Genomic DNA, 23436 nt, shown 5'->3' with positions numbered 1-23436 from the left:
ACAGCCATGGTTTTGTCCTAACTTACACAAAACTCTTCTGATTTTCTTTTACATTACAAACTGCAAAAACAGATCAAAGGCTTTGTGGAGCTTTGAGGAGTACTGCCTGAGCTAAGGTGTTCTCGTAGGGGGGTATACTTAAATCAGTACCTCTTGCCATTCCAACTTGGTCTCACTTTCTTGTTTCATCAAAGGCCCTGTCTTTATCTACATCTGCTCTCAAATAAGGAGTATACTGCTTTTTAAAACACTTTTTAAAAATGCATTAAGGAAGATCTGCACAGGTCAGATGATGGTTTCACTGTACCTGAAAGCTGATTCAAGTGAAGATAGGAGTCTGAAAATGAAGCCTGCATTTCCAAATAACTTTGGAATGCTTTTACACTGAAATACATTTCTTCATCCTGGCCTAATCAAATGAATTTCAAAGTATGTCATGCAAAGCTGAATAAATTTCTTATTAAAATACAGTAACATTATTCACAGGAGTCCTCCTATAAAACAGGTACCATAAATTAATTCTATAGTATATCACACAGTAACTTTGCTCTGTAGACAAAACATGAAGAGCTAAACAAATTGACTTAATTTAAACATTTAAGATCATAAAATGGCTTAGGTTGGAGAGCACCTTAAAGATCATTCAGTTCCAACCCCCTCGCCATGGGCAAGGCTTCTATCTACCAGATAAGGGCACCCAGGGGACCATCCAACCTGGGCCTAAATGCCTCCAGAGACAGGGCATCTACAATATCTCTGTGCAGCCTGTGCAAGTGTCTCACCACCCTAAGGAAAAAATTTCTTCCTAACATCTAACATAAATCTCCCCTCTTTTAGGTTAAAATCATTCTCCCTTGTCCTGTCGCTATTCAGACTATGTGAAAAGTCAGTCCCTCCTTCTGCTTGTAAGCTTCTTTCAAGTACTGGAAGACTGCAACGTGGTCTCCCTGAAGCCTTCTCTTCTCCAAGCTAAACAATTCCAGCTCCTCAACCTTTCATCATACGAGAGGTGCTCCAGCCCTCTGATCATCCTTACAGCCCTCCTCTGGACTTGCTCCAACTGCTCCACATCCTTCCTGTACTCGGGGGGGTCTCAGGCTTGGACACAGTGCTCCAGATGGGGTCTCATAAGGGCAGAGTAGAAGAGGATAATCCCTTCCCTCTCCCTGCTGGCCACCCCTCTATTGATGCAGCCCAGGATACAGTTGACCTTCTGGGCTGCAAGCTCATGTCAGCTTTTTGTCATCAGGACCCTGAAGTCCTTCTCCACAGAACCAGTCTCAATGAGTTCCTCTCCCAGTCTACATTCATATCTGAGATTGTCTCAACCCAAATGCAGCACCTTGAACTTGGTACTGTTGAACTTAATAAGTTCTCATGGGCCCACTTTTCAAGTGTGTCAAGCTCCCTCTGGACGGCATCTCTCTCTTCTATTGTGCCAACAATAATTGCAAATAACTTCTGCGCTTTCTTGATTTTGAAGGCAGGGGTTCTGAACAGAATTCTAGCTTCCCTTCCTCTCTCCCAAAGTAATCAAAGAAACTAGAAGTTATATGCCCTCTTTAATAATTAAAACACTGCTTCTAGTGAAATAACATCAAGAAATTAGGATTTTTCTTCTCAACATCATCTTCTGGAGCCACAAAACACAGTAAGAGTCTCAGTTTCTAGCTCTCATGGCTGAAGAGAATACTTAGAATGAAAGGCAAGTTCAAAAGAAACAGATCTGGATTACAATCCCTAAAACACTTAGAGGTGGAAATCACAGTCACAGATATTTCTTCAACCTAGGTACTACAGCATAATACTTAGCCATCATGTAAGCTGTGCATCTAGGTCTGCCAACATTTTATCTGTTTTGTATCTTGTTCCTAAGTCTGGAAAGGCACCAGAGGACCAGAGCTCATCTCAGGGTTGGGGCGGGGGGGCTTGTGCATTGTTTATTTAAATGGTTACAGTGAGTTGGCTACAATCAGACATAAATGCACTCCCAAAAGGAATTTTCCTAACACATTTTGTCCAGCTCTTACTTTTTTCTCCTGGGCCTGATCCAAAACCAATAAGGTCCGTTGAAGGTTTCAGTTCAATTCAAAAGGCCATTTACTCTGTTTGCAACAGAAATTTCCAGAGCACAATAGAGACCATGGGAACCTGCGTGAAGGACTGAACCAAGTCAATGCACTTTGCAACAGAGAAAAAGAGGCGGGGATTTGCCTTTTTTTTTTTTAATGAATTCTACAAGAGTCTTTGTCTGACGCTGGGTAGGGCCCAATTTTCGTTTCTGACACCTCCCTTCATCTCAGTGCCAAAGTACAAGTCCACCATTTGGCCACCTGTGCAGCAAAATGCTGGCCAAGAGCCTGCGCCTGCCTTCACAGAGTCCCTTGGAGGACCTGGTGACAGCAAGTCCCAACCTATGGCATAAGTGGCCATGTGTTCAGCTTGCCTTCCCCCCACTGCTGACAGCACTCATTCCTCACAGGTCTGGCCTGTTTCCATGGCGACTGCAGTGCCAGGCTGGGCCTGCCTGTGGTCTTGCCACCTGTTATTACTTCATCTCTCAAGTGTAAGGAACTGAGGCATGGCCCTTTAATTTGCTGCTCACAATGCATCTGCAGAGGATAGGCAGGTTCAAGCAAGGCATTACAACAAAGAAAAAAAAAAACAAAAACCAAAAATAGGTATTTGGGAGAGAGGGAAGAGAAGCAGCACTCAGACCATGGCTTTTTTTGAAGTATAGCTTCTGAGAGAAGAGCAGGACAACACCTGGCTAGAGCCACAGTCACATGTTGGTGACACTGCTGTGCTGACGTAGCACAGTATTTAACTGCATAATTTCTGCTTGGAGTGAGCGTGAACCTGGGTCTGTAGCCCTGAGAGCTGCTGCTCTGTTCCCAGCACCAACCTCACTCCTCTGCACAGCCCCACACTTTGCTACCCTGGGCTCTCCACACCGCCCTCCACTGCACAGCATGAGCACATCTTTTGCTGGCAGCCAGAGAAGCAGGCTGTGCTGCTGCAAGAGGTGCTGCCAACCATTCACAAGAAATACGGCCAGTTCTTAGCAACTGCATTTGGTCTCCTTTTTGGGTTAGTTGGTGCTGTGAAGAGAGAGAAAGCTATCGCCTTCACACAGTTTTTAGCAATTCCAACAGGCTGCCTTTGCTACACCCTCTGTGCATGGAGAGAGACAGCCAAGGAGCACTACAAGCTGCAAGAAGGGAGAGCTACCAGAAGCAGGCATTCTGGAGGAGTCACAGAAAGCCTCTGTGCAGGGGAAGGAAAAGCAATTGATCACATCTTTTACAGGAATTGATATGGCCTTACCTTGAACAATGAAGGAATGGGTTGGCAGGTGGGCAGCGGGGGGCAGAGCAAGGGCATATGGCATAAGTTATTGAGATCTTGTAGATCTGGGAGATCAGTGCTCCTGCTTTGTAAGGCATACTTCATACAAATGGCAGTGCAATGATCTCAGATATTCTTATGCAGGAGCACCTAAGACAAGGGCCAAAATCCCATTGCTCACAGTGAATCATTGAGAATAGACCATGATCTAACTCTCCAGTGCCTCATGAGAACAAACAGGAGATAAGAACAGTAGACAAAAGAATCTGACATAGTTAAAACATAGATTTTCTGATTTTGTGAGGTTCCTCTCCTGACACTTGGCCTCTAGCCATTGAAATATAGCATTCCTATCAGCACAGGAAATACAAGGAGGGATCGCAGTGACCAATATGGAGCCCAGGCTAGCAGCAGCCCTCAGCATTCATACAACTGGGATATGTTGTAAGCTTTGGCTCTAGAAATTGCTAATTGGAGCAATATGAGAAGGCAGAGCACCTAAGCTCAAATTTTATCAAATCTTTTGGGTCTTACTTGCTTGGTTTGAAATCTATGCTGAGGACAAAAAACCATGGAGATGGCAAGAAAAAAAAATATATATATATATATATAAACACATAAATAATATTGCTCTGTCACAAGAACAGGCACATGGAGCAACACATGGTGTTCAATTAGTCAAACTGGAAATATTTTCCTACAAATTACTGACTGGTGATTCTCTGAGTGTTGAACATCTAAAACAATGCAGGTTCTGTCCAAGGAGAACATGAAAATACAACACGTACACACAAAAAAATAAGCATGCACACACACACACAAGCAAAAAAAAAAAACCTTCTAAACAAGTCAACCAAAGGCTCCCTATGGGTCCCTGTAGATAATCTGAGATTTTCCAGTATTCCAAAACTCTATCTTAACATCTTAAGATCTTAACATCTCAGAACATCTCACTTATCTTAACATCTCAGAACATAGGCATTAAAAGTCTAAGAAATTTACAACTGCAAACAGAGTTTGAGTGGAAATCATTATTCATTTCCAGCTTCTTTTAGTATTCTTTTTTTCTTCATTAAAACTAGCCCTAGGAAAAAAAAAAAAAAAAAAAAGAGAGGGGGAGGGGGGGAGAGAGAGAGAGATTAAACTAATGAGAAGTCAAATCAAGGCAATGTACATGTTCTCACTGAAAAGGTACCTGCTGCTGCAGGGTATCTTGTCACAAGGTGGGCACTGATGCACCCTTGCATTCAGATGTGGCTCCTATCATGGCCCCAGTGAGAATAAGCACTGAGGCAGGGAAAAAGTAGGCCTGATGTAGCTTTTCAAATTGATGCTGCTTGTGGAGAGGAACAAACAGCTCATCTCCAACCGAGGGGCTGACTCTCGTCATTTATTCATGGCCAGCCCCCTGCCTGGATGGAAATAAAAATGTTTCAAAGATGACTGCGTGGGGGAGCTGGAGGACAGCTTGAAGGCAAACTGAGGTTAGCACATTAATTTTTTATCTCTGGAGACTGGGTATCCAATTATGCTTAGAGTACACAAACAACTTTAGCTGGTCTCTCCAGTAGCGATTTATCCACATCATAAAATCTGCAATGCAACTGGGCACAACAGGCCAATACCACAAAATAACATAAACAGGTGGTTTCACAGGTTAGGTGCTCAAGTTTGCAGAGTGACAGGAGTGCACAGAACTGCATTCTTGTTAATTAAGCTTACTGCAGGTAAGACTCAACTTGCACGAGACAGGCCAGCAACAGTCAGCACAATGTGCTTTATTTAGAATCATCTTTGGCCAAAGTGCTTGTGGGCACAAGTTCAGTTGCTGTTTACTATGCAGCTGCCTGTAACCAATGCTTCACACTGCAAAATGCCACTGAAGGTTCTTCTTCTTTCACTGGGAGGCAGTTTTTCTCCATGTAGACAGACCATCCTATTCTCTTGGGAATTAAGGAAGTGCATTTATACTAGCACACTCATTCATATACATTTCAATAGATGGAAGTCTAATGTAATTCCTATATCAGAAGTGTCTCCAAATTTGTGAACACCAGCTGCCCCCAAGAGCTGGCCTGTACCCATACAGATGGAATAAAACAGCAAGTGTTTTGTGGCAGTCTTGGATGCACCCTGAGCTCACAAATCTCACGGTGTCAGTGCCAACATGTGGAGGAAAAGGCAGCAGAAGAAATGCTGAAAATGGTGTGGGGTTATTTCTTTTTATTGGTGGACTTGAAGAAAAGGGGAGTTGACTCTTTTAAAGGTTTTCTATAATCTCTTTTTCACAAGACCATATTCATGCCAAAAATCAGAAAGCATGTCAATGATAAATGGGTGTATAGGTGAAGGCAAGACTAAGCACTGAGAAAAAACTGTATCTGTGTCAAAGGGCTAGATAAGACGTACAAACAAAGCAGCTAAAGCTCAAACAAAGCTCAGGCCAAGGTGTTTTAGGAAAGGCAAAAGCAAGAGAATACTGTTGAACTGTCTTTCCTGATGCAAAGGATCATCTACAGAAAGGAAGACATCTGAGTTGTAAATAAACCTTCTGCACCTCCCAAGGACAGTGAGACATCCCAGAGAAGTGAGACTTGGGGTTTGGGTCAGTCTTCTTCTTTAATACACATCTCTTCAGTAGCTTTCATTTCCAGATAGGTTGTTCCTATCTAAATCTCCTTTCCAGTCCCTGGATAATTTACCTCACTATCCAAATTGGTCTATGCAGGAGGAGAAGAGTAAAGATGAACGGGTTCGGGTGTGCAAGAAGCCATCAGGTCTTGAGCTGGCTCTAGCCAGGGCATCAGTAACTGAATCTTGTAGGAGCTGAGCTTCAGAAACACCATTCTTGCATAAGCAAAGCTGCCATTACTGCAGGTACTGCAAGGAGCAGAGACTGTAGAAGCTACTGCAGACACTTAGGTACAAAGGAAGTTCACGCTGCAAATGCCTGCCTGCCTGAACTTCACTGACCCAATGCTCACCTCCCACAGCGTGACAAATTCCAAATGGCTGGTTTCAATTTGCCTTGCCATTGCTAAATCAGGCTGCTCCTATCTCTCTGACACACTGCTAAGCAAATAACCAGATCCTGCTCTATACCATATCTCTGGTCCTCCTGTTCAGTAGGTTGCGGATTAGCTGTTTGGATTAAAATCCCCCCCTCCTCCCTCCCTTTTCCCCCAAGCCCATGCAGAGAGGATTCTTGAAGCCCAAGCCCTGCAATACTGCAAACCTGTCAAATCTAATTCATAACACATGCCTAGCAGTTCTTAGGGGAGAGGAAAGATCTGATACTCTGGCTCCTCACCATCCTCCTGTACAAAGGGACCATTTAATGACTGCACATTAGCAATGTGGACAATTAGCATTCACATGGAAGATAAATGGCAGCATAAATTAAATATCACCAAGTGAAAGAGCAAAGATGCAAGATCTGAGCTCAAGGCTGTAAACAAATAAACAGGCAAAAAGGAACGAACAGCGACTGCGACAGCTAAACCATTTGGGAGAGTTACCTTCCAGCATCTGGGACTTTCCCCAACGGTGATCTTTACATTCGCATAGCTGTTGCCTGTACCTCACTGGCTCCTGTCTGGTTGTTAACCAGATTCTTTCTGTTTGGGAATCTGGATGTCAGAGGATTTTACCCCACTGGTTTTGTACTTCTGCCTGTTTTGGGATTTGTGCTTTAGCAGATTGCCTCTGCTGCACATGCATTACACAGAAGCTCGGGGGGAACACAAGCCTGAGTAGTTCCTATTCTACCCCATCCTATGCAGCAGAACAAATCTTTCTTTCCATGGGCTAAGTCCTCTGATGCTAACCTTCCCACAGCTTTTCTAGCTCCTCTTTCTGCTAACTGTAACAAATTCTTAAGTACCAGAAGGATAAGGACTGCAACTGTCCTTGACCTCTGTGACAAGCTGAAGGGTAAAACACACTACCCTTCTTTGTCTGAGCATCTGTGCAAAGCCATTATGAATATTAACTCAATAGAGACTTGTGATATGCCTCTCAGGTATATAGCTATAACTAAATATTGCAGGCATTAAAAAAAAGTATAAAAAAAGCCAACAATTACAAAACTTAGAGATAATGTAAATGTTAAGTAAACAAAAGCTACTGGCAGAACACTGACAGTCTCCAGCCTGCCTAAGCTGCTCTTAGTGCACAGCTAGCTCAAGTCTGTCAAGAGCTGGAAGAGTCAAAATTACCTTTACTATGAACCTACCAAACACATGAATAACTGAAAAGCAGGGCATAAAAGTGACAGAAATACTGAGATTGTCGAATGGGAGTGGCCCTTCAAGCTCACACAGTGGCTAGCAGCAGATGCTTTGGAGGACGGAAACCCCCTCCCCTCCATCCCTGGGGACAATTATCAATTATCTGACTTGAAAGAAAATGTTTTCCTACTTCCATAAGTCTTCCACTTCTTCATAACACATAACATGTTTGCTGGATATTTCTTCCCATAAGCATTTTATAGCTTTGTTTGCATTGTTCATTACTCTGAACTAAGATGACACACTTCACAATGTGATTTAACAGGATGTCTCAAAAGTGAACAAAAGTAAGTTCACTAATCCCAAGGTAAAAGTAACTATCCCATAGTACTGCACACTGGAAATCTGAGAAACAGCAGCTTAGAGACTTGCCAGTCTTACGAAAAATTAGTACATAGCACCGTCTCCTTAATCTCCTGTTCTGTGCCTAAGAAACAGAGGAAGGATAGACCAATATGTCCATTCAGGCATTACTTTTCTTTCAGCCTTGCACTGGTGTCAGAAATCTAGGCATGTGACTCATCTCACATTCTAGCACTCCTTGCAGAGGAGAACTGGTATTTTTTCATAGATTTTCCAGAACTGTAACTAAGAAGCATCTTTTGGTAAAGTTGAGTGTGAGGCTTTTGAGGAAGCAATGCAGGGATAAGGAGAACAGAAGCTGTGAATTTCATATAAAAAAATCCAAGGCAGGGATAAAGGTGTCTTACTCAAAGGCAAAACAATGACAGCCCCCTGAAACGGAATGTGCATTTCCTTGACATCCCTACTAACAGCCACTGGGAGGTTGCTTGACAAAGGGTGGGTTGGGCAGCTCTTCTTCCCCCCCCACCCCCCCCCTCCCTGACACCTCCTCCCCACAGGAGCAGTAATGGAAAAGTGACTTGCTGCAGAGATAATGCTGGGTTTGAAATGAATTCCTGACTAGCTGAGCCAGCACTGGTGTGAGCTGCGGCTGATTAGCTCCAAGCATCCAGGTACCAATCACTCACAACGGAGCCAGGCAATCAAGCCAGCCTCCACAAAGCAAAGAACAGCTGAAGGCAACATCTCCAAAAAGGATCTCAAAGGTAAAGGGAAAATACTACTCACGTTTGTGGTTTTCATTTCTGTGGACAGGAGAAGAGCGGGTCTCCTGCTCCCGGGCTTCATCACCCTCTTCACTGGCAAGATGAGTATGAGCATAGTGGTAACTCAGTCCAGGCCTGTTCTTGTAACGCTTGCCACAGACTTGGAGGAAAGGCAACAGGAGGGAGGAGAAGAGAGAATGGAAACATCAGGACAACCTGAAACAATGACAGCATTCTTCAAACAGCACCCCCTCCTCCCCTGGCAGTAGCATCACACATTCCATGTTCCTGCCTGAAATACTCCCAGTGGGTGTCAATAAAAGGTGACAGACACCAGCTCAGCTGCCCCGCATCCCCAGATAAGCACACCTCCCGTGCTGCCAGCAACTCTTCCTGCTGGCCTAAACAAATGAACATCCAGTCTCTGCAGCTCATACAGTCCTAATCCTCTCTGCTGAGATTGCTAACAAGATTGCACATAAAATTAAATGAAATGCCCCAGCTCTGATGTTGATGCTAAACAATGCACAGCAAGGGGAACTGGACCAAGAAGAAAGGACATTATTTTCTTGATTATTGATCCCTAGGAAAAGAAAACAAAATTACAAAAGGCTTTATTTTAAAAAGCAATAAATAGCTTTGTTCATAATTCCCAGTCAAGACAAGGAGATGGAAGTCATCCACAGTTTCTTCCTTGAAGAACAGTAGTGATTCTTCCCCATCCAGGTTAACTTCACATTCAGAATCCTAATGAACAGCATAAAATGTGACGTGGAATCCTGCTTCTGAATTTTTGTTTGTTTTAAGACTAAGTCAACAGGCATTAAGAACAAGAATAAACAATTCAGGCTGATGAAAGGTCTACAGAGTGTATAAGCTCAATGCAAGGGCAAACTTCATCATAAAATTCATTATATACAAATTGAGCTTCTGTAAAGATTTTAATTTGTGTTACCGTTTCTAAAAGTTCTCTCTTTTTATCTTCAAAGCATTCTCTGAATGTCCATTTTCTTTTATGCAGATATTTCATCTATGAAATTGTATTTCATATTGCCACTTCAGAAGACTAGTAAACAAAAGCAGAAGCTTAGTGGCCTTCCTGCAGATTTTTCCTGCTAGTTATGTATTCAGTCACTGTACAGCTTCAGCAGTCTGAAGGATTTCACTCAGGAATAAGTGTTGTGTCCAGTACTCTGCCCATGTAGCATGCTAGGAAGGTGTGCCAGAAGATAAAACAGAACTCAACCTCTAATTCTCTGTCTTTATGTTACGCCTCTTCAAAAGATCTCCAAGGGAAGTCACCATCCAGTCCTAAAATCGTCACTCAACTTGATACCTGAAATGAATCCTGCAATGCATACAGGTACTTCCCATTCCATAGACAACTGAGTAATTACATCAATGTCATTAAACTCTAAAAAGAAGCAAACAAACAAGAAAAAAAATCATAAAAAGACTCACTGCAATAATTCACACCTAAGTAAAACCTCCATTATTTTACTTTTCTGCTGCTGCTCACAAAAAGCCAGTTGATGTTCCACAGTGTAGAACAAAGGACAGAAATTTGTAAATCAAAGCCTACCATAACAGATTTAATTCTCTGTCTTTTCTAACTTATTGTTATTATTGTTTCCTTAGGGAAAATACTTTGCGTTATTATAAACGTGTGATACAACCCCATGATATGAATAAAATGACTGAACTGAAAGATTAGATACTTTTATTCCAGTTTTCTCCATTCTGCAAGATGGTGATCATGGAGTTATTCCAACAGAAAGAGGTTTTTTTCCAAATGCAACGCATCCTGAGCAGAGGGGTATTAAGTCTTTGAATTCCCTTGATTTAGAAATGAAAATTCCTGCAGAAGAGAAACTGGGAAGGATTAAAATGCCCAGATGCATATGTTCATACATTCTTTTAAGCATCTACCCTCATCTGTGCTGTAAACCTAACTGTTTTTTGAACAATTTTTTGAACAACTAGATTGGTATTCAGTGCATGCTGTCGTCAAAACACAAGTTTGGTCTCCCTTCTTCTAGTAGCAGTCACAGAATCATTGAATCACCAAAGTTGGAAAAGACCTCTAACAACATCCAAGTCCAACCATCTACCTAGCACTAAAATTTCCCACTAAACCATGTCCCTCAGTATTTTTCTACTCCATTCTGGAGAGCAGAATTACCTACTGCTCATCCGAAGGCTTACAGAATAAAGGACAAGCAGGGAAACAGCTACTGACAAGGAGTAAAACAACCAGAAGCCCACAGTTCTGTGTAACTTAGCCTCCACTTTTCGAATATTTGGAAAAGTGTAACTCAGAAGTCACCATCAAACCAAAGACAGCTACAAAATTCTCACTGTTTCAATTATTACAGAAGGATAACTCCATCTAATTAAGCAACTGTAATAGCATTTATTAGAATGGAGAGAGAGATTAACATTCCTAGCAGATTATTGAAGCATTTCACTAAGTATCCTGCTCTAACCACCTTATTTGTGTGTTTGAGATAGAAGTTAAAAATCATATTTTTGCTATGAATTACTAGTACTGCTCAAAACCTTCCCTGTTTAACTTCTACTCAGAGCACAGACAGATGATCAGTACTGTACTAACAAAGGAGAGGCACCTGGAATCAATAGCTATGTGATATAAACGATCCAGTTATACCTTGTTCTTACTCTGCTTGATCCCGCATTACTACTAATCTAGCTGTAAAAACAGATATCTAAAACCCAGTCCAGTATCCCATTTTCAATGTTGGCTTTTTTTTTTTTTTAATTTTGAATAAAAAATATTTAAATATTTCTAAAAATTCTACCAAGCTTCATTCCATTTAGGCCTACATGAAAACATAGCTATGATTCTAACCCCAATGATTCTAGCAAGATAAGGTGTTATCTTGCAAAAGCAAAGCATCCTTTAATAAAGGTCTCATACAGCTTTCTCCCTCAACGCACAGAAGGAAACTTGCATTCCCTGAAGAAACTCCCAAGGCTGTGGTCTTATCTCCATTCCCAACATGATCCTATAGGGATTTCGGTCAAGAGCTTAAGATGGTATAGGATAGTATAGGAAATCAGATGGGTTTTCAGATTTTCCCTTCTCAAGCAAAAAAAATAATAATAATAAAACATATATATATATAAACCCAACAGCAAAAATCAGCAAGCATCAATATAAGGTTGTAATAATAGGCTGTAGTAATTCTGCAGCTGGGCCTTTCTCACTGGCAATATTCTTTGAGATAACTTTCAAGTGTAGCAGAAAGCTGAGACGTTCCTAGCTAAAAAGGAATTTGGAGGAATTTATAACTAACGCTGAGGTAAAGGAGTTCTGTTTACACAGTTTCAGAAGATCCTTTGTAGGACCAAAGATTTGCAGCTTCCAGCAGCCTTTTTTTCTGGATGTCTAGACTTTTTCTCCTTTCAAATTCATGTTCTGTCATGGAAAGAGTCTAAAACATGAGTCAAAACTACAGGGATTTCCTATTCCCCAGACAGATTAGACTTCTGTAGGGGAAAAAGGTTATCATGATACTAGTCAGGTAAAGGAGTCATTGGCTTCGGTGATAGTTTGAAACCTAAAATAAAAGCTAAGTCTGAGCCTCATGGTTTCTCCAACAGATTGGAATCTTCGCAAATTCTTTACCTCTTATTTTTCGGATAGAGCACATTTTATTAACCTACCATATCACCACGCTAAGAAGCGGTTTCTATAAAAGGGTGATCATTAATGAACACTTAGCTCTTAAATAACTCTTCCCACTACAAAACTGGCTTTTCAAACATTAATTAATCTTTTTCCACATTCCTGAGTGGGAAACACTCATTTCACTTTTAAAACAAGAGAACCAAAGGAGGGTTGAGTGGCTTGCCCACACAGTGATCTTTCATCATTACCAGGATTAGAATTCATGAGTTCCACCACCCAGACCAATGCTCACATCACATCTTTCTCATTCTCTGAGCTGACAAAAGCATAATGGGAACTGGTTCCCCCAGTCAGAAATGTATGCTAGTGATTATGTTCTAACACTACGCAGCTCATACATAGTAACTGAGAGTGTGCCTTTCATAAGCATTGCTGGGTGGCCTTGCCTTTCTTTCAGTGGCTTTGACTGTTTTGTCTTTAATTTTCCATGCTGCGTAGGCTCATCATCCTTGCATGTGGCGGATTTCATCCTGAATCTCAACACGGGGAAGTTGACTTCAGCTTTAATTAGGTAGCCGAGCCCAATGAAAACAGCAGGAGTTTGTAGAACATAACCCACTCCAGTTCCTCCTGCATTCAGAGGATGTATTTTCTACAACCTGATGTGAATGCCATCTTAGAAACAAGCTGAGTAAGTAAGCACTAACATGGCAGTGCAGATCAAACAGCACTGATGAGGAAGATTTTATTAGGTTACCAAACACTCTCCTATGAAGGACTTTACGTTCCTTCCAAGACTGAAATGAAGAAATTACACAACTGTGTTACAAGGAAAAAAACCATAATTTGCAGACAGTTTAATCACAAGCGTTGAATACTTCATAAAAGAGAGTTCTGTTCTAAGTTCTGGCCTGTAACAACCTGTAACTCCTTGGATAAACAAATTTTCTATCTGTTTATGCTTCTCTATGAGTAAAATTAATCTAAAATACTTCCCCTGCTTTAAAAGAAGGTTTAAAATCTATGACTTAAAAGATTTCCTAATCAAATATTTAATAGCTGTGTTGCTGTCATTTTGAAATTGTTACACATTTGGTCCTTGGCAGGCTGTGAGCTATGTTCCAGCCAGCTCTCCACATACATTTTGCACAATCTGTCACCAGTATGACACAGAAGGAAACAATCCATGTTTTTAGTGAAAACAGGAAATTGAGGGAGTATGAGCGGGTTTTTTTCGTTTTTCTTTCTCTTTCTTTTTTTTTTTTTTACTGAATCTAGCTCCTTCATTGTCTTTGCTTTTCTCCTTTGCCTTCTGTTCTTTATTCTCAACTGAGTTGTGTCAAATACTAAACTTAAGGCAATTGCTAGCAGATAGCCATTCCTCAAAACCAGCTTCCTGTCCCACCATTCTCTCCACTCCAAACAAAACCCATTCCCTGTTTTGCACTGGTTTGGTGATATAATTTTCACTGTAACAGCTATGTCCACTCTCTGCATATCTAGAGATCTCCAATGTTAACACAATGTATTTTGATCTCCACCAATGGAAAGGCATTATGTTTGTACCTCTTTGATCAGCACTGTCATGCTACACACCTCTTCTACCAGTTATTTAGGGGATTTTCTGAGGGTAGTAAATAATCTTTGTTTCTGTGTCCTCACAGGGACGAGTCCCAGAAACTATCTTCCATATTAAGATCACAGATATGCTGAGCTCCAAAGCAATAAACATACAGGTCAACAATGCCTGTATCGAGCACTATATACTTCCACATTTCATAAATAAATTGCTAGCAGAAACAAAGCAAAAAGCAGATACACTGTAGGAGCAGAATCAATTGTTACAGTCAATTCTATTCCCCTCTTCCCATGTGTCCCTCTCAAGACTTCTTTCCTGTCTGATGTTGGATTTTTTAGCGTTAATTTTGTCAATGAATGCAAAGTACAGCAGCTATGTTGGGAGAGTTGCTTGTTGGGTTCATCTGAATAGCCATCTTATTCTAGATCTTACTGCTTATTAACTACTTAGAGATTCACTAGAAAGGATAATACCAAGAGATGATTTAGGGCTTACACTGCTAAACTTTAAAAGGGAGCTGAAGTCATGATGGAGATTTATAAGAAGCATGTAAAAGCATAATGCTAAAATCAAAGCATTTTCAAATAAGCTTGTCATCGTGGTATTTAACTGAAGGTCTGTTCTAAGAACCAGCAGTAGCTGTGCTTGACTCATTCATAGTATCAGTGAGAATTCAGACAACAGATTAACTATCAGAAAACATAAAATCAGCCTACATCATGATTTATCTTGCAAGTCTTTGGTATTCCAGAGAATCAATGAGTTAACTTTAAAAAGAGTACAGTAGAATCAAGTCCACTTCAAGGAAAGAAGAAAGAAGGAGAGTGAAGTCATTAAAGTAATTACTAGAGGAGTCACTTTGTGATCATATACACAAAAATAGTTCCTAAAGAATAGGCCTCAAAGAATTACATTTGGCAAGTAATGCTAGAACAACATAACAATTAACTTTTTAAAAGAACCTTAAAGAGAGAGATCCTTAATTCCCATTGAAACTCAGCAGAATTCCAGCATTTGTTGGCAGAACCTGTGATACATTTAATAGAGAAAGGATATGGAGAAGAAAAAAATAACCTTAAAGCTTGGAATTTCAATATCTTGCCAGCTGATGAACTTGCAAAAAAATAATGGGACTGTTCCAAATTCTAATGATTTGAATGTACAGTCAAACATTTTCATAAACAAAAACATGTTCTAATTATTATTAGCTCATCATCAAGTTCAAAGTGTTCACCAAGAGACCAAGCTTTATATGATCTACAGGCACAATACAAGCAGATAGGCACTTAGTGGTATATTTACAGAAAACATTTTAAGAGCCTACCTCCGGTAGAAATCAGCGAGAACTAGGAGCCTAATCTTTTGAAAACTTCACAAGGCACTTTTCTGCATCTTCAAGTACCTGAAAGAGTCCATTTGGGGCCCAATGCTTGCCTCTATTTTTACAATTAATTTGGAGGGTGGAATAGAGAGTGAAAGAATCAAGCATGCAGAGAACTGATTCTTGGAGAAAATCTTGGAATAGTAATTAAAAATATATCACACAAGCTTTATCAATCAAAAATTATTTCAAACAGTAAAATAATTAGTAAATATTAATATGACATCTAGTAAAACATCAGTAAAACATGGTGTAAACAGGAGAGGGCAGTATAATGAGGAAACTAAAGATGACAGATATTCAGACTCAGTAGGAGTAGGTGGATCAGCAAAGGAACAAGAAGTTATAGCAACGGGCCTATAAAATATGAGCTCATACGGTGGACATAGGTGAAAACTCTGCCACTGAAACATGAAAGCATAGCACTGGAGATGAGTGTCCTGCATTGCAAATGGGCTTACTAAATAAGCTAGATCAGCCATCTCTGTATCTCTCTTAGATATCTAACAGAGCAACTGGCACAAATCCAAGTTCTATAGGTAAATATAAGTGACATGTAAATGTATCAGTCATTTATCTTTCTTCTGAGCTGCTTCATACTCAGAACCACACCTTCTACTTAGTTTTGGCCACTGCTATTTAAATAAGATCCTTTGAAGATCTTTCAGAGAAAAGAAACAAGCTTATTAAAAGATCTGAAGAAAAAATGGCTGAAAGAAGCCACACTAACTGTTTTCAGACATAGAAAGAAGATCGCAGAGAAAACTCACTTTAAGTATCTAGAGAAACCTGAAACTAAAATGTTTTTGACAAAAGAACCAGCTTCGACAAAAGATTGTAGGGATCTGTGTCTCTAGATACATGTAAGGTTGCATTAGTCACTGATCCAGCAGAGATCAAAAGAAGGTTTCAGTCAATTCTCATTTTTGGACAAGAGATGGATGTGAATGCATATCGCAGCCTCAGAGGAACTATAAATAAAGATTATCATACAAACATAAGTTGTTACTCTACAATTATAGTATGTACAGAAATAAAACTAAAAGGAGACAAGGATATAAAGGTAAAAGGAACAAAAGAGAAAGAAGCAACATCTTTTAGAGACGGGTAGGGAAATTTTCCACAGATAGAGTGAGAGAAAACAAAGGTGGAAGTAATTATGTGTGTCCGTAAGCCACAGTAGGGAAATGAAATGAAAGCAGGCAAGGGAGAAAATGAGAAGAATGAAAGCAGGCAAATGAGGATGGGCAGCAGGAAAGTTGGTAACTTCTGGAGATTCAGCACAAACTAAGTAGCATAGCTGAAGGAAGTAGACATCCAGAGTCATGAAGATTAGTGCTACAACTGACTGCAACTTTTAAACCAGAAAACAAATTTCCAAGGTAGAACTTCAGATATACTCCGCATCCCTCCCCAAAAGAAAACACATAACACTCAATATGAAAATAGTAAAATGATTTTCTAAGACTAAAAGACTTGGCGGAATGATGGTTCCCCAGTGTATCATTTGGCAACCACAAGAAATCAATTCTTGTTGCATATGTAGGTATGTAACATTCATTCATGCTCTTCCTCCTTTAAAATCCTGTGCCCAGTTTATTTCGAACAGCTGTGGTAGAGTATCTTCAACATCTCTGGACTGACACCACAGATCTTGCTTTGTTCCTCAAGCCTGCCTTTCACTGTCCATTCAAGCATCTGCTCTGTCTTTTACCCAAGTATTCAGGCTACATTTGGGTCTGCTATGATACAACAGCTGATCATTCTGCTGTGGTACCATTTCCTGCCTATATCCATCTCACACCAGGTTTTCCTGCCACTTCTATTATCCAAGCTTTTTTTCTTAAGACTGGTCAAGGCACAACACTGTCCAGTGCAGCTGGTGAAAATCTGGCCAACTAGTTTACCATTTGCCATTTTAATAAAATAAAGAATGTCATGATTATGTTAGCAGCTTTGAATGACCAGATATTTCATTCTGAACTTCTCATACAGTAAATATTCAGTAAAATTAACTGAAGTTTAATTCCACAAAGCAAGCAAACAATTAAACAGAGGTTCCACCTTTTCTTAAGAACATCAGATGACACAAAAAAAAATTTGAGAGCTTTGAAAAGATCCCTCAGTACAGAGGTTCCAAACTTCCAGTCAGCTTTAATACTGAGATATGTGTTCATTTTTGTGTCTAGCTGAACGCTTCTTCCAACAGTAGGCCATTTCAGAAGTAACACTGCAGTCTTACATACAAAGGGCAATGTTAGCTGGATGCAGTTCTTGCATCATTTTACTGATACAGACTAGGTGTTCCACAAAATCTTTCCATTCCTGGAGAAACTTAGTGATATACACTTACTTCCTACAAATACAAACACACAAGTATGCAAAAATGTGCATTTTTGTGGTCATACATTGAAATACCAAAAATAATTTGATTTAGATGTGCTTATACCTTCTTCTTGGTGAGCACATTCCAAATTCAAGTATCAGAACACAGACAGAAGAAAGCAACCTGGAGGAAAGTTAAAGAATACAGAGAAAAAGCAATGACTGCCCATTATGGTAATTACTCATATCAATAATGTGACTGAAGGAATAATGTTCTCCTGAACAGGAAACAAATTAATTATTTATTGCCGGTATATTTCCAGATAAAACTAACATATCTATCCAAAACATCTCTCCATGGAGAACTGCAAACTGAATCTAAACTATCACAATCACACAGAGATTTATCTATAAACATATTTAGCAGATTATTTCAAAGAAAAAAAATTGATTAAGGAAATCATTTATTGGTGCAGTGATCACCCAAGCAGGAAAGAAGTCTCAGATTGACAAGCCAATTACTCACATTGAATTATATGTAACAGTTCTACAGAAAGTAAGCAAACAAAGTATTTCATTTCAGGATGATGGCACTGCAATTACAACAGTTCTTCTGCTGGACAATCAGGTAAGGGTTCTGCTAACACATAACCCTATTCTCAGCTATCTACAGTGGAAAATGAAGTAGTTACTGTATAAAATCTGGATTCTAGAATTCCTTATGACTCACCCTCTGACTACACGTTTCTTAAAAATGAAAAGCATCAGCCAAACGAAATAGGAAAGTTTAAACTTCCAAAACCAAGGAAATTTATGCTTCAAAATGCAAGCCAAGGCAAAATTCCATCAGTACAATGATGTACCAAAACAGAGACTTCAGCTCAGATTTCTGCCGCCTGCTTTGGAATCTTAGATTTTTACCTACTTAGTGCAAATCACTACTGCGCATGTTGTGAGTTCTCTCCAAAAGCAGAACAAGATCAGACAGTAAAGAGACATTACGCTTGGAACAACTGCTCTACTGACAAGTGTCCTTGGATTTAGAGGGATTTTCCAGAAAAGTGGTGAAGATAGTTCTGTGCACACCAGCAGAAGAAAGCTGTGGAAATCAACAAGATACAGAGTGGCCTCCTAGATAATCCTTGGGAGATAGAGTGTAGTTCTTCCAACAAGCAAGAACAGCTATTTAACTACTGTAGAAATCTCTCAGCCCTTCAAACTGTAAAGAGCTGCTCTTCTTCAGTTCAGACACTTTCATTTATGTGAAAGTCTCTCCCCTTCTACTCATTCCCAGTAGCTCTAAGAATATTCACCTTGCTGAAGCAATATACCCAATATGTTCATCACTGTACTATGCAGTCACTTGGTCTCACTATGAAAGATTATTTGAACATATGCAATATAGTTTTCATTTTCAATGCATGCCCATGTTTCTTCATGTTTTTAAAATAAGCAGAAAACATTCAGAGACTGACATAGTAGTGTCAGTCTTTTAAGGTCAGTATCACTGCAAGGTAGTTAAACTGCGGAGACAGAGGTGTTCTAATTTTCCTCAAAACCATCAATCACTTTTAGGTCAAAAAAGTTAAGACTTCCTGTTATTCTCCTACTTCTATTAATTTTTGTTATGCTGCCGTTGCCTTGTTATGATAGAAGGCACTCTAGTACAAATTTTTAGTGCACATACGCTCTTATCAAGCCTTAAGATGAGAAATCTTGAAAGCACATGGGTAAGACAAGTGCCCCTCGCAAAATTACATAGTGAAGCAAAAAAGAATGTAACAAGAAGAAAGGCACCAAGGCCCAGATAATAAAAAAATATATATTGTGTACCAAATATTGGGCTCCTTCTTCATATATAGGACTCTATTATCTTTTTAAGTTTGGGCAATGCCTTAATTCACCTGCAGTCCCATTGAAAGACATCAAACAGCATGGTTATATTGAAAGGGAATATGTATCAAAACAGAGCATTCTAATTCTGTTTCTTTCTTAGGAGGGCTCAACTCCTGATGATGCCACTGGAGTCTTTTCTAAATAAGGGATGCAAATAAGACCTTCAAAATTTAGCCCAGTGAGATTTCCAAAGGAGTGAAGGGAATCACCAAGTATGTAAAGTGATACACGGGTGAAATACCTTTGTCAGAGATTTTTGGGTTATGCTTTTGTTTGTAACTATCAGGAACAGAGAAAGAAATAGAAGGTGAATCTTACACAGGGGGAAGGAAAAAAGCCTAGAAGTCAGAAAAAGAGAAGGAGAAAGAGAAAGAAAATAGAAGAGATGATTTATTATAGCACAAAGGGAAGTGGATTCTTGCTGAAGACTTTATTTTATTTCCTTCGTGCAAAAAAAAAAACACACTAAGAGCAGCAGCAGTAGCTGGTGGCAAACATGCAAGTCAGAGAGCAGCAGAATACTTTGCTGGAAAAGAAAAGATGAACCCAGAGTGCACCGAGCTGGCAGGACCAGGCTGGAAGCGGAGTCAGCTGTCTAGGTGCTACTTACTGTCACAAACATAGGGTTTGTCATGATCATCCTGGGAGGCAGCATCATTTCGTCTCCTGCCACCTCCAGATCCCCGAGCCTGCAAGAACAAGAGGAATGTTAACATTATTCTCCTGCCCCTCAATTCTCCTGGTGCCCCTCACCCTCCTATAAAAAACGTGCAGCATAAACTAAACAAACCCTCAGCTTCCATAAAGGTTTATCAAGGGTGGGTTTGACCCTTCCACTCCTAAGATATGCACTATGTTAATAGACCTTGTAATGCAGCAGAGATCCTCTCCACAGATAACCCAAACTGTTCATCCTTAGCAGTAGGTCTCTGTCAGAACGTATTCAGATAAGTATCGTTATGCTTCCATTTTTTAAAAAGTTCAAATACTTTTCTTACTGAATATGAATTTACGAATAGATGAACTGGTGGTAAAGGATAAACATAACTTTCAAACTAACCAGAAAACAGGCCTCAAATAAAGCAGAGGTAAAATTACCTCCTTTAATATTTTCAGAGGTGGTGAGGAGTTGCTTTGTTTGGTTTCCTAGCTGTAAAACACTGTTTCGAAAGGGCCTTCTAACTGGCACAAAGATACTGTCGCTAACTATAAAATTGAGTCAGCTAGTGGAAAAGATTAGGTAAATGGCTACCTGCAAGAGCAAAGAATTGGAATTACCCAGAAAGGTCTCTTTGCAGTTCTGTGTTCCTAAAACATAGCCAGTTGACAGCCCTGGAAACTGAAAACCTCGGTTTCTCCACAGCACACACTGTTCTGTCCTGAGCTCTAGGGTTAAGAATGAAATCCAGCACCAAAGCCACTTCTTTCTAACCCTTCTCAGCTGAGACGCCAACAAGGGGATGGTTCATATCTGGTCAAGGGGAATAGTTTTGATGTGTAACTGGAAACTGAGACAAGGCCTTAAATTGTTTAACGTTAATGTTCTGTCTGCAGATAACAATAATTTAAGACTTGATCTTTGTGTGAAGAAGTGATCTGCAGGTGGATGGCTAGGTTGTAAACTATGAAATACTGTCAGCCAATCTGTTCCTGGTTAAAAGCAACAAAATGGTTTTTGCTGCTCCTCTTACTAAATTGTTGATGTCTCTCATCCTAGACAAGGCCAGCTGACTCAAATCCTTCAAGCTTTCGCATGTGAAAACAAGAAAGCTTCATCAAGTAAAGCCAGAGAAGATGTAGAAATCCTGAGAATATTTGTTCCCTAGATCCTAAGCAGTCATGTAATCATTGTCCTTCTATGCATTTGAGACTGAACTTGCACTGTTTGAGAAGCACAAAGGAAGTTTTACAGTAGCTTTACCACAGTCTATCAAAACAGGGATTTAGAAAAACGTCACATATTATTTCCTTGGGATTTCTCAGGTCTCTTTACACAGTCCTGAAGGAAAGACGTGGATTCGCAGGTCTCTGGATGGGGTATGTACTATTAGGTATGACAAGTATAGCTCTGCCTTCTGCAAGGAACTCTGTGCAGATCAACACACGTGCAAAGTGAGATTTGTAAGGGTGAACTGAAAGGCAGTTTTGCCCTGGAAAAGGACTCGAACAACATTGTTTGGTGGAAGCTACTTCACTGACCACACCACATTAAAAATCAGTTTACTAGCCTACAATATTTTTCTCTTTGACTGTCAGCTTTGTAAATCCCCTCTGGGCTACGAAATCAATCCAAGGCAAGTTTCTTTCTTCAATCACTACTACAAAATGTGCTGCAAGCTGAATTTAGGTCTCTGGCAGCTCCTGTACAACCCTCAGCTCATCAGAGAGCCTTCACAGACACATCTGATTGTCTCTTAATAAATATTTCTTTTGGTACCTGGATTAGGATCCAATTTCCCTATCCTACCATGCTGCATTGGCTTTTCAGGGCTGTGAATAAACTGTAAAGCCTTTTCTGTTGTTGTTGTTATTAGTCAGTAGTTTTGATTCTACATGCTGAGAATAGGTCTGTTGAGTAAAGACATTTCATTTTTACATTGACACCTTTCATAATAGGATGACAATTTAACATTTGTTGCTCCGAGTTTCACTAGTCCTGCAGCCAGCCATTCCCCTTCCAACAGTTCTCCACAGAAATGTAAGGGTACAGCATTCATGTCATGACCGCACATCAGGTGTACTTTTTCATGCACTGTACACATAGGGAGATTTTTCAAGTCAATGATTTTCACTGGGAGCTTGATTCCTAAACACATTCAGTGTCTTTGAAAAAGTTCTAGGGGATATTCAGCTGAGGAGCTTGCAGTCTGTATAGGTGCAGTTGCATTCCTCTCCTGTCTCCTAGCAAAATGTCCTTCCTAGCTCCTACAACATTTTTCCTGTCTATCACAGATACTAAAAAGCTCCTTCTGAAAATCCATTCCTTCAGTCTTCAGCGTCCTTCCTAACAGTCCTATGATGTCAGGACCAGTTTTGAGGGGGTAGCAAACTTAGCAGCTGCACCAGAAGCTCTCAACTGAGTGCCACGTGCTTGCTGTGAGCACTCTAGTCTGTTGAATTCAGTCACCCATGATTGCCTTCATCTTTCTGACAGGATAGAGCACAAGCAATGAGACATGTGAGGCCTGGGAGCCATGGCAGAGCAGCCTTGAAGCAGTCCTCAAGCAGCCAGAGAAGGTAGCCAGAGGGACAGATGGAGGAATAAAGGATTAAAAATAAAATCATGCTGTAGGAAAAGGAAGGGCCAATGGAATGTCCAAAGCAGTAGATCTGCCGCATTAACCCTTTATCAATGCTGCCAGCCCTCACTCCTTCTCTGAATTCCCAAAGGCCACACTCTGCAGGATCTAGTTTCCTACAGACATCCCTCCCTTCTTCTATTCTCTAAAAATACCCTGACCGCCTCCTTCCCAGAAACAAAGTGCTGCCCAAGTTTCATATCCCCTAATTTCAAATCCTCAGTGCCGATTCCCTACACTGGGTCAGGCTAACATTTGAAAAGGGTTGCTTGAAAAGTAACAGAATAGTCGTGAACAGATGTAATTCAGGCTTCAGTTCAGGCTTACCAGTTTTCAACAGCTAGGAATCTGGTCCTAATTTTGAAATCGTAATTCATACCACATTTTACTTTGGCTATTGATGCCATCAAATAAAAACAAAAATTGCTCAAAATATTTGGCACTCTTCAAACTTCTCTTTTTTTGCACCAAGTGAAGCCAGGGCACTAGCAGAGCAGGAGTTAGCAACAGAAAAGACAGGAGATTCTGCTGTTCTTGTTCTTAATAGGGGGCCAGTTCCAGGGCAGAGATAAGTTGTACACGTATGCTTTAAAATGA

At 40.3% G+C, this 23436-nt stretch overlaps 1 protein-coding gene across 6 annotated transcripts in view; it reads right to left on the bottom strand.

Moving 5' to 3' along the window:
* DPF3 (double PHD fingers 3) overlaps positions 1-23436 on the bottom strand; it is a 157132-nt gene that overhangs the window by 32988 nt on the left and 100708 nt on the right. For all 6 annotated transcript variants that reach the window (XM_042870297.1, XM_042870305.1, XM_042870326.1 and 3 more), the window contains 2 exons: positions 20151-20229; positions 8730-8867 (listed from right to left, as the gene is read on the bottom strand). In XM_042870297.1, coding sequence (XP_042726231.1) covers positions 8730-8867; positions 20151-20229 — 217 coding nt within the window. The remainder of the gene's footprint in view (positions 1-8729; positions 8868-20150; positions 20230-23436) is intronic.

Source organism: Lagopus leucura, unplaced genomic scaffold, assembly GCF_019238085.1.
Source record: "Lagopus leucura isolate 7727_CA_CO unplaced genomic scaffold, USGS_WTPT01 Super-Scaffold_1, whole genome shotgun sequence".
Taxonomy (NCBI): domain Eukaryota; kingdom Metazoa; phylum Chordata; class Aves; order Galliformes; family Phasianidae; genus Lagopus; species Lagopus leucura.
The sequence above is the reverse complement of the archived record's forward strand: the minus strand, read 5'-3'. Positions and strand labels throughout refer to the sequence as shown.